Source organism: Myotis yumanensis, unplaced genomic scaffold (assembly GCF_028538775.1).
Source record: "Myotis yumanensis isolate MYYU_CA2020_CCGP unplaced genomic scaffold, mMyoYum1.0.hap1 SCAF_6, whole genome shotgun sequence".
NCBI classification, from domain to species: Eukaryota; Metazoa; Chordata; class Mammalia; order Chiroptera; family Vespertilionidae; genus Myotis; species Myotis yumanensis.
In genome coordinates this window covers 5,132,245-5,153,107 of record NW_027223757.1, presented here as the reverse complement: position 1 = coordinate 5,153,107, position 20,863 = coordinate 5,132,245, and the positions used below count along the sequence as shown (strand labels likewise).

General features: G+C 48.6%; 1 protein-coding gene across 3 annotated transcripts in view; it reads left to right on the top strand.

Moving 5' to 3' along the window:
- Positions 1–20,863, top strand: part of ARID1B (AT-rich interaction domain 1B) — a 401,326-nt gene that overhangs the window by 355,826 nt on the left and 24,637 nt on the right. For 2 of the 3 annotated variants that reach the window (XM_070417417.1, XM_070417415.1), the window contains 3 exons: positions 9,929–10,074; positions 15,048–15,157; positions 15,838–15,996. In XM_070417417.1, coding sequence (XP_070273518.1) covers positions 9,929–10,074; positions 15,048–15,157; positions 15,838–15,996 — 415 coding nt within the window. The remainder of the gene's footprint in view (positions 1–9,928; positions 10,075–15,047; positions 15,158–15,837; positions 15,997–20,863) is intronic. The other variant, XM_070417416.1, reaches the window with a different exon arrangement.

The following is a 20,863-nucleotide window of genomic DNA, read 5'->3' as shown; positions in this document are numbered from 1 at the left end:
ACCATTCCACCGCCTGCCTGAAGGCGCCGCCCAAGTGAGCCTCCGGGAGTTTAAATGGACTGTATTTTTGACTAAAGTCAAAGCTGTACTTCAGAACTGAACTGAGATGAGATCTGAAAATCTTTCTCTGTTCTCTCCTTCGTCCTGCCCACCCCCACCCCCACCCCTTTTAAGGAAAGTACCTCGTTCCACTGCAGGCAGCTGCATGGTACAGAGTATTACACCACATCTGTGACCCTCCACACCTGTGTGTGGAAGTGACAGGTGGACAGGGGTGTTCATACTGTCGACAGAACAAATCCAAAGAAGTTGTTCTTCTGTTCTGCTTTAGGCCACCATACATTAGGTCGCCTGCTTATCCCAGCCAGTCTGGGGCTGGCGGACGCCCCCTGTTTTCTTCCCAGCACCCCAACTATGGCAACTCTCAGGCTCCCATGATGCACCAGCCTGACCAGTACGGGTAGGTAGCAACAGACCCTGACTCGCTGGGGCCCTGGGCGATTTTAAACTGTTAATGAACGTGCCATCTGGCTGCAGAAGTAACACCCAAAACAAAGTGAAAGACCTCGGAGGAAATCCATCTCAGAGGGGTTGTCTTTTTGTTTCTTTCTGTTTGTTTTGTTCTGTTTTCATCACCAGCGCTGTGCTGGTTGGGTAGCAACCTGCATGCTGTCCCTGATCTGTCTGCATGGCTATCGGCATGGCTTCTTCCCTCATGCCTGAGACGAATCTACATTTTCTCTGTGGAAAAGTAATGAGATGACCTGCTCTAGTGTCATTCCCCCACTGTTGTCGTGTGTTGTCAGGTACTTGTGTTGTGTTATCATGACGGTGTTACTGTCACTGTCACTCACCAACCTGCTCCTGCACACCCTCAATTCCAGGTGCAGTGGCCGCCTTTGGCCAGAGATTCCCTGGGAAAATACAACCAGATAATCCTAAACAGAATTTTCTCTCAGAACACGGTGTGGCCGTATTATCAATTACAACACAGGAATTACAGACAGCAACAAGAAGGGTCTCTTTCCTACTAGAAAAGTAATATCAGGCTACACTATCTTAGGTTAGGGAATGCTTTTAAAGTATGTTATTACTGAGTGACTTACAAAGCAAAAATTATGATCGACATTTTTTGTATAGTAATGTAAGATTATCCTACATAGATTCAATCATGTGCACTAGATAGTTTCTATAGAAACATACCACATTTTTGGTTAAAGTAGGAAATGGTCAGCTAGCTTTGTTTAAGGGCTAAATTCGTGCAATATGCTTTCACTAGTTATGAATGGGCGATGGAGAGCTTTTTAATAGTCTTTATATTCAGGATACATTTATTTTGACAGTGAGAGCAAATGGTAAGTTTGCAATTGAGAGTTCTAAATCCTGTCAACATGGTCCTAAATGTGGACCAACAAATAGAAAATCCTATAAACATGATCCTAAAAATGCAGTAACAGGTAGAGGACTGGGTGAACACACATTTTAGGGAAATTGTCTTTTCCTCTTTTCCTTCCTTGTGGCACCTTCAAGGTCACTGCTTGAGCCCGTGGGAAGGTGGCCATGGGGAGAGAAGAGCATTTGCATCAGCTGCTAATCCATAGGATCTGTCCTTCCCACCTCGGGAGTCCTATCTGGCCCCACACAGCTCTCTCGCCTGTGCCTTGCCAAGCCACATTAAGCAGCTGTGTAAAATGAATTTAAATGACATGCATCAGAGTGCAATCTCCTCCACTGGGGCAGAAAATCAATGTTAGCTAACCAGCACGCGGAGCTCGGGTCTGCGCTCCAGCCAGCAGCGTCCGGAGAGCGTCCTAGAACACAGCACCTCCTCCTCATTTGAAACCAGGGAAAGGGAGATGTCGGGTTTCCGCGTGGGCCTGCTAGAGGCTTGGCACAGGCGCGGCTCCGCAGCCCTGCCCCGTTAGCTCTGAATTTTGTATTTCATGTCTACGGTATTCTTTCCACAGAAGAAAGACACCGTGTTTTATTTCTATTTTAAATCATCCTTCCTTTGCACTTTGCAATAAACAAAACCTGTTGTGCTTTTTTTTTGTAAGCAGAGCTTGGCTGTGAGAAAACGTGTGGTGCGTGTTTGAGAGCTGCGGGTTCAGGAGTTTGGTTTTCACACGCTTTTGCGTTACCTAACAGCTCATTGCAGCAAACTCCTGTTTGTGCTTTTGTCTTTTTTTCCGCATTGACAGCTGTCATGTTCAAGTTCAGCGGGCAGTTTGAAGAGCCAGTTCTCATGTATCAGTCTCTCTCTGGGAGAGGAAGCAGGGTTCCCAGTTCCTTATGGCGACTCTTTCTCAAGTCAGAATCCCCAGGGGCTGGAGCCAGGAGAGAGGCTGAGAAAGGTCTGGATGACGAAGGCGCGCAGTGAGGGAGTAGCAGTGAGGAGAGGGGCGCTCCTGTAAGATGAGGGTGTGGCGGGTGCGTGGGGCTGGGGAGAGAACACTCGGGGAGCTGTTCCTTCTTTAAAAGGCAGTGCCATGTACAACACGTGCCACATGGAGTAAGTCGAGGATTCTGTAGATGAGTTGTTTATTATGTTTCCCCTTTTGAGCAAAGAAATCCCTCATTTTGATTATGAGAGGATTCGCAGTAGAATGTGGTGAATCGCACTGTTCAGGTACTAAAGAAGCTGAGTAATAGTATTCAGTATTTGAAATTAACAATTCATATCTGTTCAGGACTTCCCCTCCCCCCCCCCCCCCCCCACACACACACACACTGATAGACCTTTTTACTCCGAAAATGCAGTTTTAAAGCTTTTCTAGTTAATGTAATCTCTTGAAGTAACGAGAAACAGTGCCGCACAGCCTGGCCGCAGCGTTGTTCTTGCTTTGAAAGTGAGCTGTGTCTGGCTTCCTTTGACTGGGACCCTCCTTTCTCGGGGCGGGGTGCCTGGAAGAACTTTTTCTTTTCGGCTTTCAGGCCTTTTCTGCAACATTTTTACCCAATTTTAAATCGTGTTTTTGCTTAAACTGAGTAACTTTGTTGTGCAAGGCCACATTTCGTTCAGGAAATCTATAGAATTTTAGGAGGTGTTTTAAGTTAGAAATGACTGTATTTATATATTTCCCAACACGATAGCCCTGGACATTCTTTTTAGAGGGTTTTACAAAATGTTGCTGTGGCAGAATCCATGAGCTGGAGAGCCCAGGCCCACATTCTTTGCTTCCAGCCAACAGACTGGTCCATTCAAGGTGCAGGAAGGCTGCACCTGGTTAGCCCAGCCCTCAAGCATCGCTCAGGGGAGCTCACCGCCGAGGCTGCCGAGCCCCTCGGGGTTCCAGGCCCACCTGCTCCTGTCCCTGAGGTGCACCCCGCGAGGCTGTCCTTGTCTGGTGGGATGAGGGGACGTCTTAGTTATCAGTTACCAAAATTCAGGGCCAGAGGCTTTTGCATTCTCCTCGCACCCTGAGCCTCTGCTTCATGGGCTGTTTGTTCTGGTTGCTGAGAGGGTCAGTCCTTACTTTAGGGACGACTCGCACGTTCCCTGCGTGGAGGTGAAGGAAGTGCTGGATCTTGGAACCTGGCAGCAGGTGCTGCTGTGGCAGAGCTGAGAACAGGGACCTGTGAGAAGCCTGCATGAAGGAGTTAACGAAAAGGGGGAGATGTTCCTGTAGTCACAGCTTCTGGGAACCCCAGGGGGCATATGCAGCTTCCTCCATGCCTGGTGGCGTTAGGTCAACAGGTGCAGGGCCAAGAATGGAAACAGCCAGCGTGAAAGCTTCAGACACAGAGAAGCTGTGGGCACCGCCATCGTACAGAGCCCTGTGGGCACCATCCCTTACAGAGGCCTGTGGGCACCGCCACCTTACAGAGGCCTGTGGGCACTATCCCTTACAGAGGCCTGTGGGCACCATCCCTTACAGAGGCCTATGGGCACTGCCACCTTACAGAGGCCTATGGGCACTGCCACCTTACAGAGGTCTGTGGGCACCGCCACCTTACAGAGGCCTATGGGCACTGCCACCTTACAGAGGTCTGTGGGCACCGCCACCTTACAGAGGCCTGTGGGCACTGCCACCTTACAGAGCCCTGTGGGCACTGCCACCTTACAGAGGTCTGTGGGCACCGCCACCTTACAGAGGCCTGTGGGCACCATCCCTTACAGAGGCCTGTGGGCACCATCCCTTACAGAGGCCTGTGGGCACCATCCCTTACAGAGGCCTGTGGGCACCGCCACCTTACAGAGGCCTGTGGCAAAGGGGCCAGGAGATGTTCTGCTCAGAGTGACCGCCCATCATTCGCTAGAGATGGATGTGGAGAACATGCTGGAGGGTACACTGCCGTCCCCTGGACGGTCTTTGTCAGGGAGCTGTTAAATAGCATTCCCTTCGCCCCAGCTCAAAGGGGAAAAGGAAACTTAAATGTACAGTCTATTACCAAAGGGCTGGGGGTTACTAATTCACAGCTGGAAAACGACTAATGGCTGTGGCTTTGTTGCTGGCATCGCACCCATCAGTTTCCATCAGGGAACAGGCTGTCTGGAGAGGAGGTCACGTTCACAGCCAGGGAGGATCTTAGAGAAAGACTCGAAGTGCTGGAGGGCATTCCCGCAAGGCAGCGAAGAGGAACGAGAGGACCCTACTTTCCAGGCTGGCGTTTCCATCGTCTCCCGGCGTTGCCTCTGGGAGCTCAGAAGCGCCGTGCCCGAGCCAGACTTGTGGTCTCCGAGCCTGTCAGCAGTCCATGCATGCCGCCACGCAGGGGACACGGTGGTGCCCTCTTGTCATTCATCACCCAGTCCTGTCACCTCCCGATCTCACGTAGCTCTTCCCTGTCCCACGCCTGGGTCCCCAGCACCATCCTCTCCTACCTAGACTGTCAGAGCCACACAGCCCGTCAGCCCTACATCCCCTCTTCCCGCCCAGCGTCCTCCCATCCAGTCAGAGAGCAAACAATGCCTTTGAAATGCACATTCCTTCTAGTCTCTTAGGGTGCAGACCAAACCTTACAGAACCCCGGCCTTGAGTGATGTGGCCCTCCCAGCCCTCTGCTCTCATGTCTTATAGTCCCTCCCCACCACCACCACCAGCTGTCCCTCCCTGAGGCAGAAAGGCCCTCCTGTCCTTCCACCTGTGGGCTTCCCTCGGGCCCCTGGGTGGATCCCTCAGATCTCGTGGAGGGACCAGACAGGAGGGGAGGACACATGCCTTCCTCAGGGAGCTTCCCCGGCACCTGCAAGGCCCTTCCCCACAGCCGGGGCCCTTGGCGCTCACTGCTCCCGGTAGCTCCTGTGCTTGTTTGTTTGGGCGACTACTGTGCCCCTTGCCCTCCCTCCCGCCACTGTCCTAAACACCCATCTTGAACAAATGATGGGGACTATCGGCGCGATAGATGTTGCTGATGGATCTAGTTATTCCCAGCACGTCTCCGAGGGAAGGGTGTAATAGTGTTTTAAATAGCATGGGCTGTGTATTTTCACAGGACTCTACAGTCGGGAATCACGGGCATCCTGTTCTTGGTCTTTGGTTTAGTGACAGGAAGCACTGTGCCTCGGGATGGATTCCTCGCCAGCACTGGTGGCGGAGGTGACGCGATTGCTTTGCCACCAGAGCCGCGAGTGCCTTTGTTCACAGAGTGCTGATGTGTCAGCCGCACGGAGAGTGGGCCGCTGGGGGAGCTTCTCTGTCTGACTGTAGTTTTAGAGACTTAGGGAGTGGTTTTCCCTTTTCAGATATTCTATTAAAAATAACCAACTGAAGGTGCCCAAGTACCACTTAGGAAGAGGCACGGTGTGGCGTGATGGAAAGTCTGTTTGGCCAGTGGAGCGGACTCGGGAACATGGCTTGTGTTGATAGAAGATGTGAGGCAGGGCCTGTGTGATGTGCGTGGACAGTCGGCTGTCTCCACGAACACTCGGCTGGAGTGGACTTTCCACATTGCACCTCCCTGGTCTGGTGGCCCTTAGGTTTGAGTGAAGGAGGGCCCCATGTCAGTGTTTGCCTGGCTCATTCCTCTCCTGCTCCAGAGCTCACACTGCATCGCGAGGGACAGTCGCATGGCCAACAGCAGATGTCGGTGGTCACGCCTCTCTGACTGACCAGGCGCTGCTCGCTGTTCATTTGGAACAACCCTCGAGTCATGGATATGCTAAAACGCTTCGGAGTGAGACCCCTCTCCATGTGTCTTTGCCTCTGGATTTAAATAAAGTGGCTTCACTCCTGTTGTGTTTGTTTCCAAAGCACTTCTGTCTGTCCCTGCTCTCCTCCAAGGGGCTTTGTCAGAATCTGGTCACTTCCAGGAGAGTCCACTTCCCTGTGTCACCGCTGGGGAGCACTGGTGATGCTGCGATGATGTGGCCTGCACACTTCCTTGGATGCACCACAATCATGTGCAGCCTGTTTAGTTTACATGTTATTGTAAGTGACTTAAAAACAAGATATTTAGCCTGGCTAGTTTGGCTCAGTGGATAGAGCGTCGGCCTGTGGAATGAAGGGTCCTGGGTTCGATCCCAGTCAAGGGCACATGCCTGGTTTGTGGGCTCCATCCCCAGTAGGGGCTTGCAGGAGGCAGCCGATTAATGATTCTCATCATTGATGTTTCTATCTCTCTCTCCCTCTCCCTTCCTCTCTGAAATCAATAAAAATATATTTTTAAAAAACAAACAAGATATTAGATGGGTTTCACTTAATGTTTTTAGCTGCCAGATTCAAGCTCTAGTGGGAAGCAATATTCCGCCTTCCGAGTGGACGCTGGCAACGGTCTCTTTAAAACGTGTTTGCCTCTGGCTTTTCCCCAAACCAGGCCTTTGTTGGCAGATGAACGTTTGGTGTTTGAGAACTCTCCAAAGGGACTGAGGGAGAACCTATAAAGATTACTCGTGCGCGTGGGTGGGCTAGGAGCAGGACGAGGGGCGCTTCCAGGAAGTGCACCTGCAGCCCCCTGCCTTGTCACTCGTTACAGTAACCTGGTTTTGTCATGGGATGATGACAGATGTTCAACCCTCGCATCTCATCCCATCCGAAAGCCGATTTAAACGCACTTATGGCTCTTCTGCAGGTCTGTGTGTTCAGATGACAACCCCCCCCCCCCCCGCCACACGTGGACGTGGACGTGGACGTGGACAGGTGGGGGGTGCCTGGCTGTGTGGACACCTGGCCGCCATGAGCGCAGGCCCGTGGTCAGCACCTGTGGTTTGTGAGCACCGCCCAGCGGTCATTTCCACAGCGTGCAGCCCAGTACCCGCTTCGCAGCATAATCACCACAAAACGTCATTTTTCACCGTTTAACAAACTCCCTCCCGGGCATTTGGGCATTCGCTGCAGGTTAGGATCCGTGGCATCAGGGCAGCAGCAATTGGAACAAAACCTGTCTGTTCCTGTCGGGCCCTGGAAACAGCCCAGTGGTTCCCGAGCCCAGAGGCCAGGGTTAGGGTTTGACAGAGTGTTTCCCTCGTCTCAGCTTGTGTTTTTGCCTGGTTCGGTTTGCTTTGCCTGCTCCTGTTTCCTTTGCAAAGAGAAAGTGTCTGGTGAGTGCCTTCTTCGCCGTCACTCCGTTTGGACATCTGGACGTTGCCGAGGACTGAGGGGTGGTGAGCGCTGTCCCTGGAGGGGGCCGACTTCCAAGGCTGCTGGGTCCTAGTGATGGTGGCCAGCCCCACCACGTAAGAAAGCTTGTTGTGGCCACAGAGATTCTGTGTGAGCCCCTCCGCCGTGAGCTGGAGAGCTCGGCCTGGTCACTGAGGCCGCCACCTTGTCTCCTGCACAAAACACGTCTCAGTTTCCCCAGCTCGACGGGATGCCTTGCAAGCTCTTGTGTAGCGGTACGCCATCCTGCTTGTTCAGAATCACCAAGAGTCTCGGCAGTAATTTCCAAAGCCACAGTGAGGAGGAGTCCATCTGCGGGGACGAAAGACTGGCTCTCCCCCAAGCGAGACAGGCGGCCAGGTGCCCTGCGTTCCTGGGGAGACGCACTTCCCTCTGCTGCTTCTGTGCCCGGACACCCGGAGGCTGCGGCACACAGGACAGACTCCTTCCCGGGAGCAGCGTCCACAGGCTGTTGATTATCTCCACCACCTCCCACGGTGGCCACCCCGCCAAAGGGTGCCTCTAGGAGGCCCAGAGAAGAGCTCCATTCTGATGTAGCTTCCTCCAACCACAGATGAGTCCGCTAGACAAATAGAAAGTTCTCCAGGAGGCTGCCGTGTGGCATTGCACTTGTCTCATAAGTGTTAGCAGTGTCAGAGGCCTTGGGAGACAGTGTGGACCCACCCGCCTAGCAGCAGACGTGGGGAGGTCTCCTTCTACCACTTACTAGCTGTGTGTCTTTAGGCAAGTTTTTTAACGTCTCCGATCCCTTCTGTGTATGTGAGCATAATTCCACCCACCCTCCTCCGGGAATTTAAAAAATTAACTGTGTAAAGTGCCTAGAAAACACGTTATGCATATTTGCAGGTACTTCACACAGTATTCATGTTAAAGTCATTGTCAGTCCCTCCGTGCTTATATGTAGAGCTGAGGTCCAGAGCCGATGTGATTTGTTCCCAGATCCTGGGGACCATGGAAGTCTCCTCGTGACAGAGTCACGACCCATGGCTTTTAACCAGACTCTTAAAAACTTCCGGCCTCCAGCAACTGGCATCCAACACAGACATTTACATCTTTAATTTTTTGTTATTTTAAAAGTATATTTTAAAACCTCTGTAATATCTACATTCATCATCTTGTGTTTGAAAAAGGGCAGTGCAGACTGAAAATAGCTATACTAAGAGAATAGTACATTGTTTTTCATTAATGACTTATATTCATCTTTTAAAGGATATCTTTAAAACATTTTTATTATTATATATTAAGAGCCAGTAAACGATGGTTTAATAGAGGTGGAGGGGGTAGAAATCATAATTCATTTGGAACAGACAGGCAAAGCGGATTTTTCCTTTCCCGTTAGCTTTACTTCTAAGAGTAAATATTAATGGCCAAATATTTTTAGGAATTTTTTAAAGGTACCGTATAAAGAAAAGCTTGACTACAATGTGGAGTCTTTTAAAGATTTTGCCACATTGCCATCATCTTCTTTGCAGTAATTTTCCTGGGAGAATTAAAACATCTTGCTGCTAAAACCCTCCCCTCCCTCACCACCCCCCTCCCCCCAATTAACTGCAGTGAATGAAGTGACATTCGCCTCCTTTGACCAAACAGTACCCCTTTGCACTTTGCAGGAGTGAAGAGGTTTGTCTCTCAGAGTGTAGACACAAAACTAACCAAACTAAGTCACCAAAAGATAAGTTCATGAATCCGTGGCCGTGGGGAGGGTGCCTCAGGACCGGAGCCTGGGAGGGACACTGACAGCCAGTCTGGGCTCCTGCCACGGGAACCCTGCGGGGCGAGGGAGTCTGCCGCTCATGTGGGCTCTGATAGAGGAGCCTGGTGTGTCTTTAACAGCCCCGAATGTCAGCATGTCAAACAAGAGGGTAGAAGGGATTTTGGAAGTGCTCGCTCTCGTAGTCAGTAGATCAGAAGATTTAGGTCAAGGGATTTCTTTTTAAATAACCCTCCCACCCCGCTTATCTGTTTTGCATTTCTTGACTTCTGGTTTTTGATGGGAGGATATTAAGTAATGTTCATAAAGAGTCAGCTCTTTTAAAATGGTGGTTAATTTTGCTTGCTTTTGTAATTCCTGTTATTATTTCATATTCCCCCTTTCTTGCTTGTATAATCCCTATATATAAATCTCGACAAGCTTAAAAATGTAGAATTTATTTGTAAAGTTTATATGATTTGGAATTTTAGGTAGTGCATTAAATAACTACTTAGCAATAGAGTTCAGCCTCTCTCTCTCCAGAAAATACATGATTTTAAGCAAACATGAACCATACTAGCCCGCCCCTTGCATAGATGCATCCCAAGAAATGGCCACCAGGGCAAGCGCTGCCGGTGCGTGGTCAGTGTACAGATGCATGTGCTTTCTCTTCTCACAGGCAAGGCAGCTTCCCGGGCATGAACCAGAGCGGACTCATGGCTTCCAGCTCTCCCTACAGCCAGCCCATGAACAACAGCTCGGGGCTGATGAACACGCAGGCGCCGCCCTACAGCATGACGCCCAACATGGTGAACAGCTCCACAGGTAACCTTGCCGCTGGCCAAGGCCGCCCTCCCCTCTCCTAGGCCCGCCTGCGGGCTGCGCCTCGCCGGCTCCAGCCTCCATCTTCCTGTGAAGTGGGGAAAACACTGCTTTCTGCTTCTTGGGAACCTGCTCAGTCTACTTAACCGTTTTAAGACTTGAGGATTACATTTCATATAACTTATGTGGACATAGTTCAGTGCCATTCTTGGGGGGCGGGGAGCATTCTGGGAGTATCGGGCGGCCCACACAGTGTCTGTTTCTCACTTGATGGCGGTGGAGGCAAATGTGAACGTCCTGCTTCAAAGGACACAACTGAGGGCAGAGTGTGGTCCCTTTACCCTTTAGGGAAACTCACCTTAAGTCTACATGGGAGAGTGCTCTTTGCAGATTGTGGAGAAATTAGATACTTTGCTAAAGAACTGTTTTAAGTTTTCAGTATGTTTACATCTTTCAACCCACTTTATGACCTCATCAGCTTTCTTACCAAATCCCACTTGATTAGTGCAGTAAGCGGATTGCGAAAATAGCAAGATTGCCCAAACCTGGGCAGATATCCCTGTTCTCAGACCCTCAGGCCCTAAGCCACCTCTGCAAGCCTCCTGCTCACCCAGGAGCCGAGTGCTGGTCTCGAGCTGAGAAAACGCCATGTAGCTCACCTGACCTGTTGCTTCTCCGACCTGCGGGAGCGAGAGCCACCCTGTGGGTGGGAGCCTCCGGGAGCGAATGAGGCTGGAGTGGCGATCGAGTGGCGGTCGGGGCCCTGCTCCCCGGTGTGTGAGGAGAGCGCTGTGGAGCCAGAGGTGGTGCCCCAGGACCACTTCCATGCCTCTGCCTGCGCTGCCTTCCCACCGCTCGTCTCTGATGGCGCCCAGCGCTGTTGCTTTTCTGGCAGGCGAACGTAGCGCTGGGCTCACATCCTGCCCTCCTGCCGGAGCCAGTCCTGGGGTCTAGGGCCGGATGGGTACAGCCTTCTTCTGATTGCTCCCCTTTGAAAGGTTCGGAATAGGAAGCAGTAGGAACTGCTGGTGAAAATGAAAGTTTTTACATAAACAGAAGAGGCCTTCCTGGGGTGAGGGAGGCCAGGCCGCCTTCACCCCTGAGGTGGTGTTTTCACATCTGCAGTGACAAGGGCAAAGCTCTGAACAGCCTGTTAGCTAGAAGCTCCCCCACTGTCCCAGGTAATAAGGACTCTGGGTTGTGGCATTATGGGTTTTGTCTGGCTTGCTGAAATAAAATTACCTCAGAGCATTGAATCTACACAATAAATTCTCACCTACTATTAGCAATACTCATTTTTCCCTTTTTCTTTGGACTCCAGGGCCACAAAAATAACCAACAACAAACAGATGGCACCGTGCCCTGCCTGAGAAGATTTATGTATTCCTAAGGAATAACCAATTTCACGGAGATTCACAGAGAGGGGTTTTTACACTATTCAGATAATTCAGTTATTTGTTATTTCATACATAGGTAATCTGTTCCGTGAAAGGCCATTTATCCTCACAGGTTTTCGTACGGACTAGTAGTATATATTTTTTTATTGCACTGTGCATTTTGAAATATTGAATTTTTAATAATTTAAACATTCATCAAAATTTTTTACACATTTATGTGATTTTATTTCAGCTTTATTAAGTCAAATGCTACCTGATAGAAAGTAATAATGCCACACATCCGAGGATTCAGCGTTTGCTGGCATGTGGTGAGGGCCCACGCATGTCTGCAGGACTGTGGGGCTGGCTCCGGGGGAGTGGACGGCAGGCCCAGGGCAGTGAGCTCCTGCGGAGCATTAGGTCTGAAGGTGCTCACTCAGCTTTTCTAGAGATTGGCCAGGCAGGGGCAATGGGCAGGGGCGGTGGGATGGGCAGGGGCAGTGGGTATGGGTGATGGGCTGATTTCCTGGGAGAGTGATGCTGGCTCACATGCTGGGTTTGCTCAGGTTGATGGTCCCGTGGGCCGGCTCGGGTGGGAGAGGGCTGTGGTGGACATGGTGGGTCCTGCTGTCTCCTGTTGGGCCCACGTGGAGATGCGTCAGCATAGGGGGGGGTCTCGGGGCACCCAGGCCATGCTGAGCTAGATAGAGGAGTGTGCTTTCCTCATACACTGTGTGTGTTGTGTCAACAGTGTTCTTTATATAGCTGCCACATATAAACACAGTCACAAATATTACAGGTGTGTGCACGTGCGTTTCTGGCCCTATTTTGCCATCCTCTGGGAATGGTCTGCAGCCTCGGAAGGAGACTGAGAAGCAAGTGGGAGAGAAGGCATGAGCATTGAAGTCCCCTTTTGCTCACACGATGTGCTCTCTGTGTCCTTTTGAGTATATCAAGTCCAGGGTGAGACAGCTGCCTTGGGGCCTTGGCCCGCACTGACTCTCAGAGTCATTCTGGCTCTTCTTTCTCTGGTGAAGCCGGAGGGGAGTGCGTGCGGTGTCTGCAGACTCTGCATCTGCACCGGGTCCTCTGCTGCCCTTTCGTGTCTGAGCTTCACCTGCTGGGTTGGGGGAGGGGGGGGGCGCAGGGCCTGATTTAACACGTCCCTATGGCAGTGGTCTCTCCCTTCTGGGAAAGGGGAAGAAATGGTGCCCTGGACCCCTTTGCCCTGGGAGAGTGGGGCTTTGTACACGATTCCCTGAGAATTCTGCTAAGAAGGCAAAATAAGCATTTCAACAAAAGGATGGGGAAAGCCACCGTAAAGAAAGACCTGGTGGTCCCTTTGGAAGGATAAAATTTACATTGTAAGGCAGGAGCACTAAACAGAGCTATTACTCTACGTCCTTAAGTGTCTCTCAAAATAATAAAGCAATGCAATCTTTGACAGTTTTCATATTTGTATATCCCAAATGCCCATTTTAAAATATATAATATTTTATCTATTTTAAATGAAGAAGTTTGGAGAATTTCAAGTCAATATATATGCTTCTATTCATCTAAGTCTGATTTTTAAATCAGTGTAAGTTATTATCATTAACTGTCATAATACATAATGACCTAGTTCCTTACGCTTCCACATTGCTTTTGTGTACATTGACACATTTAATGCATGAAGAGCATCATGTGTTACAAATGCTGACAAAACTGTGGTAGCCGTTGGAGAAGCCGCGTGTCCGTGACTTGGCCACTTTCTCTGGAATTGCGTGCTGCCGCTCCTTGGAGCCCACTCTGTGAATAGCCTACGAGGACGGGTGGACTTGCATAAATAAGCCCCTCTCTCCACACTCGTCCTGCTTCCCCCCTTCTATTTCTCAATGTACAGATTTACCAGTTCCTATCTTGCTAGACCCCAGAGGTAAAACCACCCGAAGCAGCAAGGCGGACTTCGTGTAATATCTCTCAGCTGCTGTTTTGAGGTTTCACACATTCACAAAAATAACAGCATTTTTAGCTGATCCCAATAGATTTTTCTCTGCAGCTGCATCACTTGAAAAAGCTTTTTGTTCCAGTTCTTAAAGTCTAAGTATTGAAAGTAATTTGAAAAAGAAAAAAGAAAAACATCCCAATTATGATTTGTGTGTGTGATGATGACTTCAAGGGCTGACGGGGCTGCACATGGGCTGTGAAAAGCCAGCAATGGGAGCGGGAGCGGGAGCGGCGCGCCCATGGAGCGCACCCGTGGGAGCTGGCGGCACGTGGCAGGGTGGGCTGTTTTGGCAGGACCTCTGGTCCCAACCTGCAGTGATGCTAACGATATTAGCAAATCAGCTCCACAGAGCTTGCCAGCTAATTCGCCAGAGCCCTGCTCTCCTCTCTCTGCTGTAATTAAAACTAATTATTTTCTAAAACATAGTAATACACGAATATGTGCAGTAATCGTTTTGTAGTGGGCAATCTGTGGCGCCTTTCTGAAGCTCCCTTTCTCTTTGTGTTGTTTGGCACATGGTGCTCCGTGTGCACACCCGCTCGCAGGATGGAAAGTGGGTCCTGTCCAGAAAACCTCAGGATTAACTCGCTTTGAAATAGGAATGTTTTCTGGTCTCAGCTCGATTATAAGGCTCACAATGCTCTCCCTCTTCCTTCTCCGCCTCCACCTCTCCTCTCCGACTCCTCGCACATGTCTGGTGTCGCACCTGCAGCCCGTGCTGTGCAGATGGTCTCACAGTGGGGTCCTGCAGGAGCTCAGCTGTCACTCCCGGGTACCTACACTCATTCCCACTGTGGCCTCACTCTTCCTTCAAAAAGAAACTATTTTCACTTGAAAATGTCTATTCGTATTTGCAATAAATGTGTATAAGTCAGTTGTTCTTTGGTAACCCTTTCATTCTAAAGCGTAGATGAATTTGATTGAATTTCTGAGCCGAGGAAGAGAGGAGTTTTGCCTGGGATCATCAGGTTGACCAGGAGCTGCGTGGGTGTTTGCCCTGGGTGTCTGAGCTTTGCCCAGGACTGAAAGATGTGCGCAGTGCACCAGGCCGGAAGGAAACCAGCCCGTGCCAAATAACTAGATTCTTTCCTTCAAAACTTACTTTTGATCATTGTCTTTGAAGTCATCTGTTACAATTGTGTTCCATTATTATAGACGAGGCCACATGCAATAGATAAATAAGCTTTTTGAATGAAACACTATAATATGTCAGATGACTTTGCAGACTTATAGATTCTGTGAATTTAGGAAATGAAGGAAGCACTAAATCCTCTAGTCACCAGGTAAAAAATATACACAACCAGCATTTGCTTTCCACACCTGATGAGCAAGTTAAAGACTGGGCTTATGGAATAATATTGCTAGAAGTTGACTTTCAGTGGTTTGGATCTTGAGTAAATGATTGCTTCTTTTTTTTAAATAAAGGATTGCCAGAATGTCATGCTATGTCGACTTCAGAAATTAGTTTGCTCTGAGTTACGATTTCCTTTTCCTTTCCTTCCTTCAAGGGACATTCCGGTGCCCCGTGCATCGCTCAGTAACTTGTGTTAGCGGGCGCTCCACCTGAGGATTCATATGTATAATCCTAAACTCTTTCTCCTGTTTTCGATTAGCATCTATGGGTCTTGCAGATATGATGTCTCCTGGTGAATCCAAGCTGCCCCTGCCTCTCAAAGCCGACGGGAAGGAAGAAGGCACTCCGCAGCCCGAGAGCAAGGCGAAGGTACTTCCTCTCTGCACGGGTGGGCTGCCTGCTAACGCTGCACGTCCTTGCGTCGCTGGTGCTGGCCCACGCTGCTTCCCGTCTGGTCTTCTCTCTGCATGCCTTCACTTGTGCACATGTCTGTAGCCTTTCTTCCCCCACCCCGTCATGGCGTGGAGCTGAAAGTTACTAGTTCTTACGGCATTAACTCACGGCTGTGGGAGGGGGGTGGCGGGACAGGACCCCTAAGAGAAGTGCTCTGGGGTGGGGAGAAGGAAGGGATCTTGCCTGGTTTTGATTCTTGCAGCCATTTTCTCTGCCTTCAGTTTATAGCTTCCTGTTTTGGCCGCCTCAGCAACAGCAACATATTTAATATTTTGCTTTCCTGCCTTATTTGATAAATAAGGTGAACAGCTTTTTTTTTTTCCTTTCTTTCATAAGGGGTAACCCATGCTTAGCATTCCATGTGAGCTTGAAGTGAGCATGGTGGCTTAGTGGCCGTATCCAGCATCAGCAAACTCACCGAATTGTACTAATTAAGAATGTTGTTTTAATACCGTCTATGTGTGTGTTTTTGTGTGTCTGTTTGTACGTCTTTATATAAATATGAAAGTTCGTCTGTTAAACTGGATGTACTTTTTGTTATTTTAAATAAAGTTTGCCCTACCTTTGTCTTTTTTTTTTTTATTCCTCTACCACAGGATAGCTACAGCTCTCAGGGTATTTCTCAGCCCCCCACCCCCGGCAACCTGCCAGTCCCCTCCCCAATGTCCCCCAGCTCTGCTAGCATCTCCTCATTTCATGGAGATGAGAGCGATAGCATTAGCAGCCCGGGCTGGCCCAAGACTCCATCAAGCCCTGTAAGTGGCTCTGATTTTTTGTTTTTTATTTTTTTGGTGGTTTTTGGATAATTAAGTAATTCTACTTTAATGCTTGCTTATTTATTTGTTTTATAAGACTTTTTCTTCAATGATTTATCCATAAAAGGGGTTTCTTTATAATTGCATTAGTAACAAAATGAGCAAAGTTGATGTGTATCATAGAATTGGATCTCTGTTGATGAAACCGCTGCTGTGAACAAGCGCCTACAAGCACAAGGTTGTGTTACGGGTCCAAACTCCTCCCCATGGGGACCGTTCAAATACCGAGTCCATGTGCACTTAGCACAGTTAAAACAAGTCCCTCCTCATTTACGTGGGAACTATGAGCAGTCATGGAGTAAATGGCAAGTTTGGCCTTCAGCAAGTTTGTTGTATCTGAAACATCTTATTTCAAAACTGCCTGCCTGAGAATATAAGCGTTACGCTCAGGGCACGGCTTAGATGTATGTCAGCCCTGCTCCCACCCCCTGTCGGCATCAGCAGAGAAGTGGTGGGAATGCTGGTGCGTGAGGCTCTGGGAGCTACGCTTAGATGACTGGTGTGTGCCTACGCTAGAGTCAGTGAGACGAAGACTTCATATCCTGCAAAAGACTGCTGAGAATCCTGAAACTAGGTGTTGGTTTCCATATGATACATAAAAAACAAAAATTATAACATGTGTATAAGGGGATTTTTTAGCCTTTATGTTCTTATGCCCATAGAGTCTTTGTTTTCCTTCTAAAGAAATTAATTCTGTGCCATAAAAAAAAAAAAGAATGGCACTGTAGTAACCTTTATTTTACATTCATATAAGGACTCAAAAGATCTTTGTGAAAAAAACCTTAACATGCAATTACTCACCAGGAAGGCTTAATTAACACGCTAATTTTTGTAAGAGGGTGGATTGGAGAGCACAGCTCAGTACGGGGAGTGGGAGAAGGTAACTGGGACCTGGCAACCTCGTCAGCGCCCGAAAGGAGGCTGCGCTCAGCATCCACTCGCCGGTTCACGCGGATGGGCTGGAGGTCGGAAGAGCTGGTTGCAGCAGATGCTTGTAGAATTCATACCAAGCTCTGGTCTAACCAGCATTTTCCTTTCCAGAGGAAGAAAGGGTAGATGTTCGCTGGTACCTTCTCTGTAGACAACCCAGATGAATGAGAAGTCGCGCGGGGCGGAGGGTGCCGCTCCTTCCTGCTGATGTCTGTGTTACTGGCTTTGAGTCTCAGAAGGCAGCCAACACGGAGGGTGTTTCCCCATAATCGACCCTGGTTTTTGTTTGTTTGTTTTAATCATAAGAAAAGTATTTTTGGATCAGTAACACTCTCACATTAACAGGTAGAATTCAAATTAAAACTTTCCAAGATCATTTGTATGTTGGCTCAGAGGGGAAAATTTCAGAGGCTGAAATCTTTAAAACCTTAAGATAATAATTAAGACCAATAATTGATTGAAAACAAAGACTACTGGTAGACTATGTTTAAACATTCCACCTTGCTGATTTCTGAATTATAAAGAAGGGTTGAGGTATTTATTGTAGTTTTAACTTATAAGTTGCATACACCCACTTTCTACATAAATACCAGGAAAAACCAAACTGAAATATTAACCTCATTTTCCGATTATAATGCATTGTACTTAAAATTGCATATCACTTTCCTCTTTTTTCTAAATATTTCCATGTACATTATCTCTTCTGTGCCGTAGACATTTTGAGAATTTACAAACCACTTCTGGCTCTGGGGGTCAGTGAGGACGGAGAGGCTGCAGCTCGGGGGAGGGGATGGTTAGATGCTGGCTGTGGGTGAGAAAGCCCCTTTCCTGAGTGAGACGCTAATTCAAGAAAGACCGAAGGATCTTGAAAGGAAGGACCTCAGACTGTGCTGTCACGTCACTGCTGGTGTGTGCAGTTTAGGAGTCTCCTCCTGCTGAGAGAGACTTCGGTTTGTGCCTAGCGTCGCTCTCACCAGTGTCCCTGATGAAGTCCGTCTAGTACAGTGGTTCTCAACCTTCTGGCCCTTTAAATACAGTTCCTCATGTTGTGACCCAACCATAAAATTATTTTCGTTGCTACTTCATAACTGTAATGTTGCTACTGTTATGAATCGTCATGTAAATATCTGATATGCAGGATGGTCTTAGGCGACCCCTGTGAAAGGGTCGTTCGACCGCCAAAGGGGTCGCGACCCACAGGTTGAGAACCGCTGGTGTAGTAGCAGGCCTGGCGCGCTGAACAGTAAAGACGCTCTGTGCTTTGACAGTGTGTGGGACCAACACTGTTGTCACAAAATATTGCACAATAAAAATAAACATTTGCACATCCACATACTACAGGCATATGGTAAAGCCTGCGGAACGTGCATCTGCCCGGAGACGAGGAAAATGTGCTTGGAGACTTAAGTTCTAGGCGAGGAGAACATGGGCGGCACTGGAGCGATGTCGTGCTGTGATTTCCCGCCATCCCCACGCGTGCTGGCCTCCAGCAGCTCCGTGCGCTGGGACAGGTTCCCGCTGAGGAAGCCTTACGAGGCGGGAAGGCCAGCCCCTCTGCAGAGCTCACTGGCCGTGGGAAGGTGCCTAATGACGTTATCCAAAAGCCACACCACAGCCAGGTCTGAGCAGACGAGGTCTGCGGGCCTCGTGTGAAGTCTGTACTCTTTCCTGAGGCCGTTGTTTCTCTCTATGTCCTTTTTCTCTGGCCAGACACCCGAACTCTCACTTTGGAAGCAGACCCCGAGGCCAGGAGAGGGGATGCTGAGTGTGGGCACGGTCCCGTCTCAGCTTCCGGTCTTACTAGGTAGTGTCCAATTCCCGGAGCACCTTGCTCACGAAATCCGCTTTTTAGGATGTTTTAATCAGCTGTTAATTGTTATTGGGATGGTGCCAGGCTTTTTGGACCTTTCTTGTCATGTGAGTGTTCATTCATAGATATGCCAAGTGCCCTCAGTGTGCAGTCACAGTTGGTGCCTCCAGGTCAGCAGGACCCTGCCTTGTGCACTTCATGTCCAGTCGGGAGAGTAGAGGCAGACAGATGCTCCATGCGGTGGGAGGCTTTTACTCACTGTGTCACCAGGCGCACAAGGCAGACAAAGCCTGCAGTGAGGGGCAGGCACTGGGATCGTCCTAGCACCTGGCACATGACCACTAGCAGCCTGACCACTAGCTTTTTGTTTTCTTTTCTCACCTGACGATATTTTTCTATTGATTTTAAGAAAGAGGGAAAGACAGAGAAACATTGATGTGAGAGAAACAGGTCGATTGGTTGCCTCCTGCACGCGCCCCAACCAGGGCCCGGGCCAGAGAGGAGCCTGCAACGAGGTGCTTGCCCTTGACTGGAATCAAACCCAGGACCCTTCAGTTCACAGGCTGATGCTCTATCCACTGAGCCAAACTGGCTCGGGCTAGCTTTTCATTCAGGTGCATGTGCCTACATTATAGCACCGTGAAAATGCTTTTCTGAAGCTTTAAAAACTGAGAAATAAAGTGATTGTATTAAGAATTATGATCTTCAGTACATTTTTCTAATTTTAAGGGAACAAATTGAGATATGCAGACATTAAACTTAAGTTTATTTAACAAAGCAAGGTAAGAAAAGTTAAACTATGCATCATCAAGCTAATTTTAGGCCTGTTTCTGGTCCGGATGACCCACTCCTTTCATTGCCCGGGTCCTGAGTGGCTTCTCCCGGGGCAGAGAGGACGGGCCAGCACGGCAGTTCAGTCTTAGATTCTGGGTGTGCAGAGCTACTCGAGTGATTTCACATCGAAAAGATTGCTTTTATTTCTCTTATCCTGAATCGAATCTGAAACATTTTTAGTTTTTTTACAGATAAAGTGCAAGAGGGAGGTTGGTTTTATGTTAATTGATTTTAGGTGAGAATGCTTTTCCTCATGTCCTTATTTCAAATTATCTTTTATTTTAAAACACTGGATCCGTGTTTTTAGAATATTTCCCAAAAAGCGAAAGACTTCGACACTAGGATTTAGAATCCTCCGACACCTGCCCCATTGATGACAGGGCTCCTGGGATGCCATAGTGTGCGAAAGCGGCATCAAACGTTAGAGCCGCGTTGTTCCTTGTCAAGCACTCCTTGGCTATAAGCACAGGAAAGTACATTTTAAAGACACAGTGTCTATCGCGTGTGCTCCATAGCGCAGTGTGTACAAGGCTAACAGACATGCTAGGAATGTGTGCGCACAGTTTTCAGCACTTCTCTAAAGTAATTTTAATGGCTGGCCGTTAGCTTCAGCATCGATGTAAATTCTAAAAGATCACTGTTTTATCCCGCCACTCCACATTTTTTTATTTGCATCAACTCTGTCACCCACTTCTGTATATTTGATGTAAAGATTTCGTGCCTCAATAATTCTAAAGCTGGAGGCTTAAAATTTCAGCGAAAACAGCTTGTTAATTAAAGGAAAAGCTGCCACTCGGCAGCTCTGTTGGTTTCCTTCTCCAACATCCTTGCTCAGGTCCTACTTTTATTGGGGACCATGTTGCTAAACAGTCACATCAAACCTCAGTGGCAATCATGTTATTCAACCCCCCAAATTTCAGCAATGTGTTTGAAATTATGTTAGGCTAAGTTCCATGCAGAAGAGATAAGAAAATCCCCACCTAAACAATGACTCTGTTGCAAACGATAACCTAGTAAACAAACATGAATAAATGAAGTCGGTTACTGTTCCAAGGAGATCTTTACAGGGAAATTAGAAGCGATTCTGTACAGCAACCCCAGAGTTGCAAATATTACAAGTACATGAATATTGTTACAAATATAGAGACATAAAAGGAAGGGAACTGTTGGGCTGTTTAGAACTGAAAGTGTCCCTTTCCCGGGTCACGGATCAGATGGTGGCTTCAGGTGTGC